Genomic DNA, 13,494 nt, shown 5'->3' with positions numbered 1-13,494 from the left:
ACGGAATAATTTCTGTTCGTTTTACGTTTTAATGTTGCTCCTTACTTGCAGTTGAAAAAGTATGTTTTTTTTTATTTAATTGGTAAACAGGAACGAGAAATTAATATATAATATCTCTGACGCATTCAAAATTACAAAATATGACACATGAGTCTGGACAGCTAAAGAAAAATACATGGAGCAACAAACAGTAACAAATCCCATTGACCTGCCAACGAAAATATAACTTAAAAATAAAGAGTAACACGATAATTATGCTACTACTTAATTTAGATATTTCAAAAAATTACAACTGAAAAAGGAACGTGTTATTTTACCATGTGTGATAGATAAGCAGGAAGGAGAAATCGAATTTACGACAGAATTTACTAATTCAACTGAAATTGCTAATTTTCCTCCATCTAACTTAAATTAAATAACAAAACGATGATTATGCCAATTCTTCTTATTTTCGATATTTCAGAGGGCATAAGCCTTGCAATATTCCTGGTTGTTTCTGAATTATATATAATTATATAAGAAATAATTATATAAGAAATAATTGTGTAATTATATAATTATATAAGAAATATATAATTATATAAGAAGTAATGAAAGAAAAAAAATGACGACTGGGGAAAAACTGGGAAAACAGTTTTTTGCGAACAGCTAAAGTAATAGGCATGGAAAAATTCGGAGGTAATGATGCACGAAAATGAAGCGCAAACGGGATCTGCAGCTAGAAGACATATGACAGCCAGGAAAACTTTATATTGGTGTCTGTGAATGATAAACAGTATAAAAAAAATGAATTCATGCAAGAATTTCGAAATTCAATTTAAATTGGTTATTTGTCACCCTATGACTTGCAAATAAAGAATAAACCAATTATGTTCTTAATTCGTGATCTAAATATTTCAGAGGTTATATATGGCTTCACGCCAAATTATACAAGATGATTTATGAACACTAACAGCTTAAGCAAAAGGCATGTACAAAATGTCTGGTAGCTTAACGTTTGAGTTATCCTTCAGAACTAAAAGCATGAAAATGAAGACCGTAGACTAAGTGTTTTTGCGCATAGAAATCATAAATTAAAACTACTTCATTTATATAAATCGAAATATTTGCCATGTTCGCGACGGTTCGCCTGGTTTACGAGATTTTTGATTGTCTGTAGCCCTTCATTGTATCACACACCGCTCTGTTATTATTATTACTTTTTTTTTAACAAGGTGAAATTGGAGCCCAATTTTCTCAACGATTAATCAGAAGACAAAATTAAACTAGTTTATTTCAAAATTAATTCGAAGAGTCCTGTGGTGCTGATATTAAATTGGCAATTAGGTTGATTACGTCAACTAAATTGTCCAGCTCACTGGCGCTTGACACATCTGATGGCATATTTAGGGGGCACAAAATACCATAAATCAAAACAAGACCTTAGTTCTTAGGAGGTTTTGTCAATCCTTGAGTATTTGACTTATTTGAATATTTTTGCTGTTTTTGCTTCATAAATAATGTGTCTCAAATAGCCTAGTCTGATAAATAAATAACCACGTTTAATTATAACGTTTGTAAGACAGGATCACGCATCTCAATATTTAAAAACAAGAACCAATAAAGGTTATCTCTTGATTTAGATTTATTTATGCTATATAAACCTGGACAATTTTTGAGGAAGCTGACCTTACAGAGAATTTCAAAAGGGTGAGTCTTGGGAGAACAAAAATGCTTTGTATATTGGTACATTTTGTCGGTATAAATATTCAAATGAGTTTTTCGAGTAAAAAAAAAAATGAATTTAATAATCCTAGAAAAATTTCGTTCTTTTCATTGAAATGACCTCGATCTCCTAGTACTGGATACTGGCATTCCTCACTCCCAGAAAATTTTCTCTAAAAAGTTCGCCGTCTCTTGAAATTTGTTTGCTGGAAAATACCCCTTGCAAAAAAACACCCCTGGAAAACTCTCCATTGATGGTTCTCCTCACAGCCAGTGGAGAATTCAACTATAAATAGGTACCATACCTTAAAAGACCAATCGCTATCGGTAAGGTAAGGGGCAATCGGCAATCGGTTAGGGGGTAAGAAAAGGATAAGACATCGAAAAAAGTTCTAAAATAGGGACTGTTTGTTCTGCAAGTGCATTCAACTTTAAAAAAAAGGATAGGCTCTCAATTTCTGATCAAATGAGCATCCTCCGAATTTCCTACGACCACTAGGAGGAGATAGGGGGCAGTACATATGAATTATGTATTTTTCACCAAAGAAAGATAACAGATATGTGTTGCTTTTTTTCCAGGGATGATCGTATTGAGCCAAGAATCCTAGGAGATTGGGAGAACACTCATTCACACAAATATGAAAAGTTTTAGTGCCTTGTTCAGTAATCAAACAGATTGGAGAGCAGCTAGCCCCCTTACCACGCCCCTTTTTTCCTAATGAAATTTGATTGCGATTTTGAGATAGCCATTTGGTTCAGCATAGTTGAAAAGTTAGGTCAAACAAATAAGCCTTTGGAAATGACATAACATTCCACAAACCTCGGGAAAAGGGCTTTAGTTTTTGCGATTTGTCGTTGTTTACAAAAAGTTCACAGCTCACGGACATATTTATTGAGAAGCTCACAGACATTTCTCGCGAGGGATTTTTCTACGAGAGGATAGATTTTCACGGGGAAAAATTTTGGTAGGAGGACATTTTCTAAGGGGAATTTCCCTGAATTGACCTTAAAAAAAACCCATTCGTTATTTTTTCTTCAGTTCTTCAAGTCTTAGTGTACTTAAACTATTGTTTGCTAATTTGAATGAGATGGAGTTCTGTCCTTTCTAAATTTGTTAGGATCTGACGCATAAATTGGCCTTATATTATTCACTTTATCTGTTGTTGGTTGTTTCCACACTATTGTTTTTCTTTTAATTCTTCCAATATGGATTTTTATTCTATTTTACTTTCAGCGCAGTCTGTTTTTGTCTTATTATTTTCATCCCGTTTGTTTTGTTTTTATTTTCGCTCCGAAAATATTAACATGTTTCTTAATTCTTCTAATTTGAGTCTTATTTCTTTCTGCTCTCCATGTTTGTCTACCTTTGTCTTTTTATTTTGGTTTGATGTGTTTCGTTTGAATTTTAGCTCATTAAATCTGATGAACTGTTGGGTTCCAATAATTTTTCTTTTTCAATTTTACAACTAAGAAAGGCTTTTAAATTTAAAACAGTTCGTGGTAACAAACTGTAAGTAAGCAGTGATGCTGCTCAACAGTAACCAAAACTCTTAGAAACAATATCTTGACAACAATAGACACATCAAAAGAATCAAATTTTTATGATTATTTAAAATAGGCAAAGCTCGTCAAATTTAATGTTATCCGTTAAAAGTAACAGGCCTGAGAAAATTTGCTCAATTTTTGAAAAACAGGGAAACACTCCAAAACATCAAGTGATCCTAATAAAAATGACACCATGAGATTCAGCATATCAGCGAACGGTAATATAGAAGTTTCAAGCTCCTATGTACAAAAATCTAGAATTTTCCATTCTTTTGCCGGAAGAAGATCACGGATGTGTGTTTATTATTTTTTTTCCCCGGGTTTGATGGTATCAAACCAGTGATTGCAAAGATCAGAAAACGGCTCAAAATTTATAGTGCTCTTTTTTTTGTGATCAAAAATATTGAAGGGCAGCTAGCCCCTCCCACACTCATTTTTTACCCAGTGTTGCCCAATAAATTTTGAGATTTACATTTTATCAGTATAGTCGAAAGATCTAATAACTATGTATTTTAGGATGACTTGACCCCCCCAGTCCCCGGGGTACTGTTGGCTGCAAGCTTTGAGCTTTGCCCATTGCTTACATATAATTTTGGTTATTGGGAAGTATACAGATATTTTTCAGGGGTTATTTTTCTGGTGGAGAGGGGAGGAAGAGTTAGGTGGGAAGATCCGTCCAAGATCTGTCCACGGAAAAAAATTTGTGGGGGAAAATGTTCTACGGAGTGGGAGCCGGGTTTCCCAGCATTATTTAAAAACCGATCAGAAATTAATTAAGTTTTTTCAACTTCAATTAAGGAGCAACATTAAGACTTAAAACGACCAAGAATTCGCCCTCTCCTCAATATTTTGCTCTTTATGCTATAGCTTTTCTTTGAACTTTTAAAAGAGCTTATTATTATAATTGAACGGCCTTTGTGATTCAAGAGTAAGCCTTAAATAACCAGAATATAAAAAAATCAGCGTCCCCATTCATACACGTAAAAATTTCTGTTTGTTTTAAGTTTTAATCTTGCTCCTTAATTTCAGCTGAAAAAACTTGTTTTTTTTAATTAATCATTTGAAAGGAAGACATCTGGTCTTCCTTTATTGATCAGATGTCCTTTAGAACAACTGATTAATATTTCAAATTACCAATTTTGTACTTTCTCTGCGGTTGCTCAATTTTGCATTGAATAATTGGCTCAATGCAAAACAGTAGTTGGCTGATTTTGTCTAGGGCTTTTATCGAAGTCTGAGAGAGACAAGATTGAGTTTTTTAAAAATCCATACAGACAGACAAACAGACAAGGTTGTAGCTAAATCCAGGTTCAAACTCATCCATGGCCCCAAAATAGAATAAGTGCCATGGCAAGAGAAAACGTAATAAAGTGTTTTACAGAATGGGTTCCAAACTTTAATTTCTATGATGATATTCTATATGCCATTATTTCAATAAAATATTTTATCCATTGCTTTAATTTAAGAATAAATAAAAATAACGAAAAGTAAAGACAAATTTAAAAATAAAAAACTAACGAAAAATAAAAAAAATATTTTAAATGAAAAATGTTCACTCGTATCGCAACTTTGCATGCTCATTGACGAATTCACACGAAAGAGAAGCCATACAAGTGTAATGTGTGCAAATGTTTTTGCAAATTCCGAGTCTTTTAATTGGTGACTGAGTATCAAATATTAATTAAAAAGTACATTTGCATAGAACAAACTCAGCTAGTAGGTAAATTCCTTGTGTCTTAGTTGCTGACTGAACATCAAAAACACAATAAAAACACTTGTGACTACAATAAACTGAGGGAATTGATTAGTAGTCGAAGTTAACTATTTTCAAGTTAGGTTTGTTTAGGTTAGGTTAGCATGGCTGACCACGCTAACCTGAGCTGAAAGAACCTAACTTAAAAATAGTCAGCTTCATGTAGCCTAACCTCACAGTTATGTTTCACTAATTAAAAGACACGAAGTTCACCAAGTAGTTGAGATTGTTGTAGTCAAAGTGTTGTTATTATTATTTTGGTACTTAGCCGGCAATTAAAATACTCGGAATTAATCAACTACCTGAGTCTATTGTATTCAAAAGTGCTCTTATTACATTTTTGGTACTCTTTTAGCAACAAAGACACTCAGAGTTTTTCCACTACCTGACTTTGTAGTATGCAAAAGGGATTTTTATTAATTTTTTATACTCAGTCACCAATTAAGAGATTCGGAATTTATGAAAATATTTTTTTATTATACGTTACACTTGTATGGCTTCTCTTTCGCGTGAATTTGTCGATGAGCATGCGAAGTTGCATTGCTAGTAAACACTTTTCATTCTTATTTTTTATTTTCGTCAGTTTTTTCATTATTTTTTTTTATTTTTTGTTATTAAAAAAATTTAATTGAATTAATGCATAATATACTGTTATAAAAATAATGGCATGTAGGATATCATCATAAAAATGAATGCTTGGAACCCATTCCAAAATATTCTGCATTTTATTTTTGTTTAACATAAAATCATAACGTAATGTTATGTTTTTATTTTGAGATAATAGATGAGTCTTAACATGGATTGAGCTACAACCTCGTCTGTTGGCCTCTCTGAATGGATGTTGAAAAAAAATCCAGCACATCTCTCTCATACTTTGGTAAAAGCCTTCAGATTCTAATATGTTCCTTTTATCGGCCCGCTAGTACTACCACCTATGTCTCTGAAAATCCTTTTCTTAGATCTCCGACTTTTTAAAATATTCTAAACATTCTAAAAAAATAAACCTTCTAAAAATAATGGAACATAGCATATTTTACTATTGAAATAATGACAAGTACAATATCTTCTTAAAAAATACAACACATACAACACTTCTTTGTGTTTTCTCTTGTTAGGTCTTACATGACTTTTAATATGGATTTAGCTTCAACCTCGTCTGTTTGCTGTATGTGTGGATTTTGGAAAACATTTCAATCTCTTCTTTCTAAAACTCTTGTATAAGTCCCTGATGACCTATCTTTGATTCAAATGTATCTATGAGCCCGATAGGATCTGAAACCTATGTCTCTGAAAATTCCTTTTCTTACATCCTCGAATTTTTTAATGAACACTCGGAAAGTTCGACATGCTATTGTACTCTAAAAATAATAGAAACATAACAAAGTAATGCATAAAAATATGTTTATTTGAAATAATGGCACGTAGAATATCATCGTAAAAAATGATTTTCTGAAAAAGTTCACTCTGTAAAATCTTCATAATGTTTTCTCTTGACATTTGCACTTTTTCCATTTTGAGGTCTTACATTAGCTTTAACATGGATTCAGCTAAGCCTAGGAGGCAAAGCGCCTCTTATGGCTCGCGAGTGCAAATCCAAAAAAAATTTGTAATGGAAGTTCTTAAAACCTATGCAAAGGCAGTCCGATTTCAGTGAGACTAAGAATTTTCTTAAGAAAACTTCCAATTAAGATATTAAAAACATACAAATCATCTTTCAGAGTATTTTACTTTTAAAATAGCAGCGTAGAAATTATAACTGTTAACATAATTAACTGTCCCCCTATTAGACGTCATATTAATCACCTGATGGATTGTTTCGATAAGAATTTACAGCTCAGTACTATAAAACCTCAATTTCAGTTTAGCACTGTTTGTTGAAGTATGAAGTAGGCAAAAGGGTGTCGAATTTATGTACTTTGAAAAATAATAAAATGGACTCCGTAATGGATAATATAAAGGTGAGGCATTATAATCTTAACCGATTATGAATTCAAAACTACTTACATTTGCAGGTAGCTTATTCATTATAACTTATGAATACTGATAAATTTCTCTCATCCACAAATGCCTTTATGCAAAAAAATTGTGTCAAAGAACAAGTGTTTCAAAAATCCTTTGCGCTCGTCCCTCTTAAGTAGTATAACCTGAACATAGAAATTATGTTGCTGTTTGAATATGACCTATATGTATTGTCTGTAATACAATAATGAGGTTTTGGGTACATTCTTTAGACCATCAGGCATAGAGTCTGTACTCATCTATGCACCACTACTGTCAATGAATAAAGAACTTAACATAGGCGCTTTAAGAGACAAGTACCTATGCGATTTATAACATTAATATAATATAATATGTAATATGGTTGAATCCCGCTTTCTAGAACTATAATGAGGAAAAGAATGAGATGGCTAGTACACGTTCTGTGGACGAAGGATTACAGATTGCCAAATATTGTTCTTAATGACTAACTTTCCAGGGCCAAACGAAAAGCGGGTCAACCATGAATGAGGTAGAATGTCTTAAGCAAAGATTTAAGAAAAATCGAAGCTTCTTGGGGGGATTTAAAGAGGGATGCTTTAAATAGATCGGGATTGAGGAGGAGCGTGCGTAGCTCTTTTAATCTCAGGCGGTTTGGTGCTGCAGTGAGTTGTTAGTAGTAGTACTAGTATAATATAAACACTTAATATAAATACATAATTTATAAAACATAATACTTTATGTGTACTATTATATTGTTATAATTATTATGCAAGATATGAGTATGAATTCTAGCATTGGTGTTATAATTGTGACTATTATTTATGTTTTGTTATTTTATTTTTATTTTTGTTACTACAAATTGCGATGGGGATGGTATTGGGAAATCTAGAGCAAAATCCATTTCTTCTTATTCTTTTTATACCCGAGCTACAATACACACAAAGAATTCGCTGAAAAAAACAAATTATTTAATAACCGTGTTTTTCGTTCTTTTAATATCCCATTAGCAGAAGAGAAAAATTTATATGTCAATATCCTGTTTCAAAAACCTGTTTTAAAACTTTTTATTTTCAACCCTAAATTGTCCCAACTGTTTGTTCCTAAATGTTCCCAAATTGTTTGCCAATGTTTCTGCTAGTTTTTTTTTTTTTCTTTTTTTTATTCTGCTAAACTCAGCCCAGAAGTTGGGAAACAGATGCTCTAAGCGGGGGCACCAATTCGAAAACTTTAGGAAAGGAAGATAGTTTCCTTAAATTCTTTAAAAGTAAATGCAAAAAAAAATAACAATGCAATTTCCCAGTCTTGCGAAAGGAAATATTGTTTTCTTAGTTTTTCAATGAAGACCCCCCCCCCAAAAAAAACGATCACTACGATTTTAATTACTAGGCGAACATACCAGGGCTGTCAATGAGGGTGGGGACTTTCAAAACTGTGTTTGTTATTGTCATTCAGAGATACTTTTATTGCTATTTTTATTGAAAAAATTGGAAAAGAATTACCAGCTCTCTAGATTTTGAGAAATACATTTTGCCCTTCAGTACATTTTTGTGAATTGATGCATTTTTGATTTTATTTGAGTTCTTAAGACTTGGTTTTTATCTGAGTATCTGCTGTCTCAGAAGAACTAATGTATTTTTCTTTCAAGTAATACTGGCATGGATAGAATAAACCAATTCTTTCTAGGAGATAAAGTACCTTTTGCTATTACTTACTAACTTATGTGACCTTTCTAATTTCTTTTTATATTGTTAGAAAGCTTCTTCTGCTAAGAAAACAAATTAGCTGTCTTGGCAACGTATCCAAAGGGTCCCTGAGAACCAAATTTTGAAATAGAAGGAGTATTAAGAAACCAGCATAAAGCCGAAAAATAATTATTCAGCAGAAAATTTTCTGTAACTGATGAAAACGTCTACTTTTGCTGGAATAAGGGCCATCAAAACACACTTTTTTCTATAATTGATGAAAACGTCTTCTTTTGCTGGAATAAGGGCCATAAAACACATTTTTTCTGTAATAAATGAAAAAGTCCACTTTTGCTGGAATAAGGGCCACCAAAAGGACTATGGGGGAGTAAGTCGTCCCCAAAGACATAGTTATTAAATTTTTCGACTATTCTGAATAAAATGGCTATGTCAGAATTTTGATCCGGTGACTTCGGAAAAAATTAACGTGGGAGGGGGCCTATGCCCTCCAATTTTTTGGTCACTTAAAAAGGGCACTAGAATTTTCAATTTACATTAGAATGAGCCCTCTCACGACATTCTAGGACCACTGGGTTGATACGATCATCCCTGAAAAAACAAACAAAAAACAAACAAATAAACACGCATCCGTGATCTGTCTTGTGGCAAAAAAAAAATGCTAAAAATGCTATGACTCTATATAATTCTATGACTTTTAAGGGGCTTTTCTCCCTATTTTCTAAATTAAGACAAATTTTTTTAGGCTAGTAAATTTTGATAGGGAAGTCTAAACTTCCCTATCTAGTTACTATTGAGCCGGGTTGCTCCTTACTACAGTTCGTTACCACGAACTGTTTGAACTAATTGCAACTTAATTGTAGGTTGAATAAAAAAAGACAAGTTTATTCAGGTAAAATTTAGAAGCTGAATTAAAGGAGCAGAAGTTATCCATTATTTCAGAGGGTACTGTTACTGTCTGTTAAACTACAAATTGTTTACACTAAAATTTTATAGTACTCTATAAATACTTCTTATCCAATTTAATAGCCAATTTAAATGGCATATTCATTTTCACTCAGAGAAGCAATTGTTGCTCTTTGAAATATGCACCATTAGTCACTTTGCCCGATCGCATCAGTTCTGTCTTTGTGTTTACTTTTGGTTGTTTTTCTTAGTTGGCAATTATAGTGAAAAAAGAAATCACCAATGCAACAGCACAAACACAGAAAGAACTCACACAATACTACCGAACATAAAAATATAAACTATAAAAATAAGATTAAGTAATGAATAATAAATAATATATAATAAATAATTTATAAGGTATAATAAATAATAAATAATATATTAAATAAAAAAAAATTAAAAACAAAAAAGAAAGACAGAAGGAGGAAGGAAGACTGTTTTCTTACTTTAGTAATTAATATATATTATGCAAGGAACTACTCATAGAGATAGAAAGTTTAATAGAGAGTAAACATTCGCTAGTTTTCACTCAGTATTCCGTATTTCTTCTAAAACTGCCCGATCGTTAATGGAGCGCACAGTGTGGATCTAGAACAAAATCTTGGGGCGAGGAATTGAGACAAGGGTGCCAATAATTGACCAAGTTGACAATTTTATTTTAAAAAGGGTAAAATATAGAGAAAAAAAATGAGGACGCCAGTAAAATCTAGGGAGGGGTTCGGTGTCCTCCAAACCCCTGGATACGTCCATGGGTGCACAGTCGATGGAACCTCAATAGTTATTTGTCAAATAAAGAAAAAGTCACAAAACGATACCAAATCAAACAGTTCGTGATAACGAACTGTAGTAAGGAGCGACTCGGCTCAATAGTAACAAAACTCTAAAATATGGAATTTTGGTACCAATAGCTACATCAAAGGAATCGCATTTTAATGCTGATTTTAAATATATACGTTTAATCAAGTTTAGTCTTACCCATCAAAAGTTACGAGCCTGAGAAAATTTCTCAACCCCGCTCTTTACGCTAAAGTTTTTTACTGTTTTAAAATTTAGAGTTAAGAGAAAGAGTCAAACTTTAGCGTAAAGAGCGGGGGGTTGAGAAGGAAAAGCCCCTTTCATATACGGAGTAATTTCTGTTCGTTTTAAGTTTTAATGTCGCTCCTTACTTTCATTTAAAAAAATCTTGTTTTTTTTTTTATTTAATTTTCCCCAAGATGAGAAAAGCAAGGCAGGACTATCCCTAGTTTTCACTATTAATTCAATTTTTCTTCTGAAACGGCTTGGATTCACCATAATGTGACTTAAAATAATGGACTGATAACACTTAATAAAAGTTAATAACAGGTCTTTTTCTAAATCTTTGTTGTCTAGCATAAAGCTTTTTGAGCCAAATATACCCCTGAATTTGTCCTTGTCTAACGTAAAGCTTTTTGAATTATCCTAGCTCAGTTTATCCCATAATTTTATTTTTGGACTTTTCAAATCTATATCTAGTAGAAACCATAAAAAGTGAATTTACTTTTTCTAACCACGGTGCTTTTTTTCAGAATTATTCATGAAAGTGGTTTCACTTCCGAAGATTTTAAACAATACCGCCCTGTTGTCTATTCGAATACCATCCAGTCACTTGTTGCCATTTTGCGAGCCATGCCCAACCTAGGAATCTGTTTTGGGAATAATGAAAGAGAGGTAAGTTCTGCTTTTGATGCTCCCTATATCCACGCATTAGCCCCCTGTGGCCACAACCAATCTCTACCTACATTTTGTGGCAATACCAAACCTAGTAACCTGTCGTAAAACAAGGAAGGACAGGTAAGCACTACTTAGAAATGTTAAAGTGGTCCCGTTCTGGCCACTTGTTACCAGAGCCAGTGGCATTTTGCTTTTTGGCAATTTTTGCCAAACCTAGGATTCTGTTTTGGAGATAATAAAAAAGAAAGGTAAGCTGCTTATAAATGCTCACTATATTCACGCGCTAGCCCTTTGTGGGAGCAACCAGTCAGCTGCTGCAATATTGTGACAATACTAAACCTAGTACCCTGTCTTAAAATAAGAAAGACTAAGTAAGCCCAACTTAGAAAGGCTTGCGCAGGGCACTTGCTGCTAGAGCCAGTAGCATTTTGCCGTCTGGTGAGCGTTGCCAACCTAGGATTCTGTTTTGGTAATAATGAAAGATATTTAAGAGCTCCTTATAAATACTCCGTATATTCAAACGCCTGCTCCTTGCAGCCACAACCAGAAACTAGCTATAGTTTCGCGACAGTACCAAACCTGTCTTACAATGAGTAAGGATAAGCAAGCTTTACATATAAATATTCATACAATCCAGTGCTAGCCACTTGCTTCCAGAGCAGTAACATGTTGCCGACGAATTGGGACAGATTCTTCGGACGAAGGATGACATGGGTAGAAGGGAGTCATAAGGAAAGATTTAAGGGAAATTGGCACTTCATGGGAGGTTGTAAAGAGGGAGGCTTTGAATAGATTAGGATGGAGGAGGAGCGTGCGTAGCTATGCTAGCATTAGGCGGATTGGTGTTGCAGTAAGTTGTTAGTAGTAGCAGTGTTTTAGAAATTATGAAAGAGCAGTAAGACCCATAGAGATTTTGTAACAAAATGGAAACTAAGAATCAGTTTTGGGGATATTAAACAAAAAATCTAACTTTAAAGTACACACAGTACTTTAAAAAAATTTCTTATTGCTCTAATTAAATGAACATAGTGTTTCAGGAGTGGTGCTTAAGAAATCGGGACAGAATTTTAACTTTAACGTAAAGAGCGAGGTGTTGAGGAGAAGCAGCCACCCTCGTATACGCAGTATTTTCTATTTGTTTTAAGTTTCAATGTTGCTCCTTATTTTTAGTTGATTTTTTTATATTTAATTTCCAATCGTTCTTTAAATTATTCTCGGAAACCTGGCTCCACCTCCATTGAAAAAATCCCTCCTCCTCATGGGTTTATTCTCTAGACAATTTAGTCTTGGTAAAAATTTACCGCGAACAGTTACCCTTAACATCTTCATTCGCAAAATTGAATCGGCAAAGAGAAGGAAGGCATAAGATGAACTTCGTGTAGGAATTTTGGCAAATTCCCCCAGTGTAAAATGTCTCCCTGCGAAATTCATCCACTGAAAACTTCCCTCCCTATGGAAAATGATCCCCGTGGAAAATTAAAACGGCAGAAAATTCACCCCCACCCGCCCGAAAAATGCATGCATACTTTCCAATAACAAATACTTCACGTGAACAATGGGTAAACTTTGTAGCTTAAAGACATTTCCCCAGGGGCTGTGATCGTGTTGTCATATCTCCAAAGGCATGTTTATTACTATGCTGAGCAAAATGGCTGTCTGAAAATTTTGATCTGGCGATTATGAGAAAAGGACATGGGGGGCCTAGTTGCCCTCCAAAATTGTTGATCACTTAAAAGGGCACTAGAACCGTTAAATTCTCTCGAGTGAGCCCTCTACTGATATTCTGGGATCACTGGGCTGATACCATCACCCCTGGAAAAAAAAATACAAATCAAGACGCATCCGTGATGTTTCTTCTTCCAAAAAATATAAATTCCATATTTTTGCGGGTAGGAGCTTCAAACCTCTACAGTAGAGTTCTCTGATATGTATAATCCGATTTTGTAATTTTCATTAGGATTCAATGAATTTTAAGGGAAAATTCCATTTCTTGGAGTTTGGGTTACTATTGAGCCAGATCACTTCTTGCTTACGGTTCGCTACCACGAACAGTTTGAAACAGCCATTACATACTCAGTGCCGAAATTATAGCTTTGATGCTCCTAGACTCAAGCGTTTTTGCTGCTCCGTTTTAGCGACATTTTTGGGGAAGTCCCTGAAAACTCGGGGATA

The 13,494-nt window shown here is 33.8% G+C and overlaps 1 protein-coding gene across 2 annotated transcripts in view; it reads left to right on the top strand.

Moving 5' to 3' along the window:
• Positions 1–13,494, top strand: part of LOC136043036 (guanine nucleotide-binding protein G(o) subunit alpha) — a 167,941-nt gene that overhangs the window by 52,883 nt on the left and 101,564 nt on the right. For both annotated transcript variants that reach the window (XM_065727939.1, XM_065727938.1), the window contains exon 3: positions 11,178–11,319. In XM_065727939.1, coding sequence (XP_065584011.1) covers positions 11,178–11,319 — 142 coding nt within the window. The remainder of the gene's footprint in view (positions 1–11,177; positions 11,320–13,494) is intronic.

The sequence above is a fragment of the Artemia franciscana genome, unplaced genomic scaffold, assembly GCF_032884065.1.
Source record: "Artemia franciscana unplaced genomic scaffold, ASM3288406v1 Scaffold_284, whole genome shotgun sequence".
NCBI classification, from domain to species: Eukaryota; Metazoa; Arthropoda; class Branchiopoda; order Anostraca; family Artemiidae; genus Artemia; species Artemia franciscana.
Note: the sequence above shows the minus strand (reverse complement) of the source record. Positions and strands in the feature narration are given on the sequence as shown.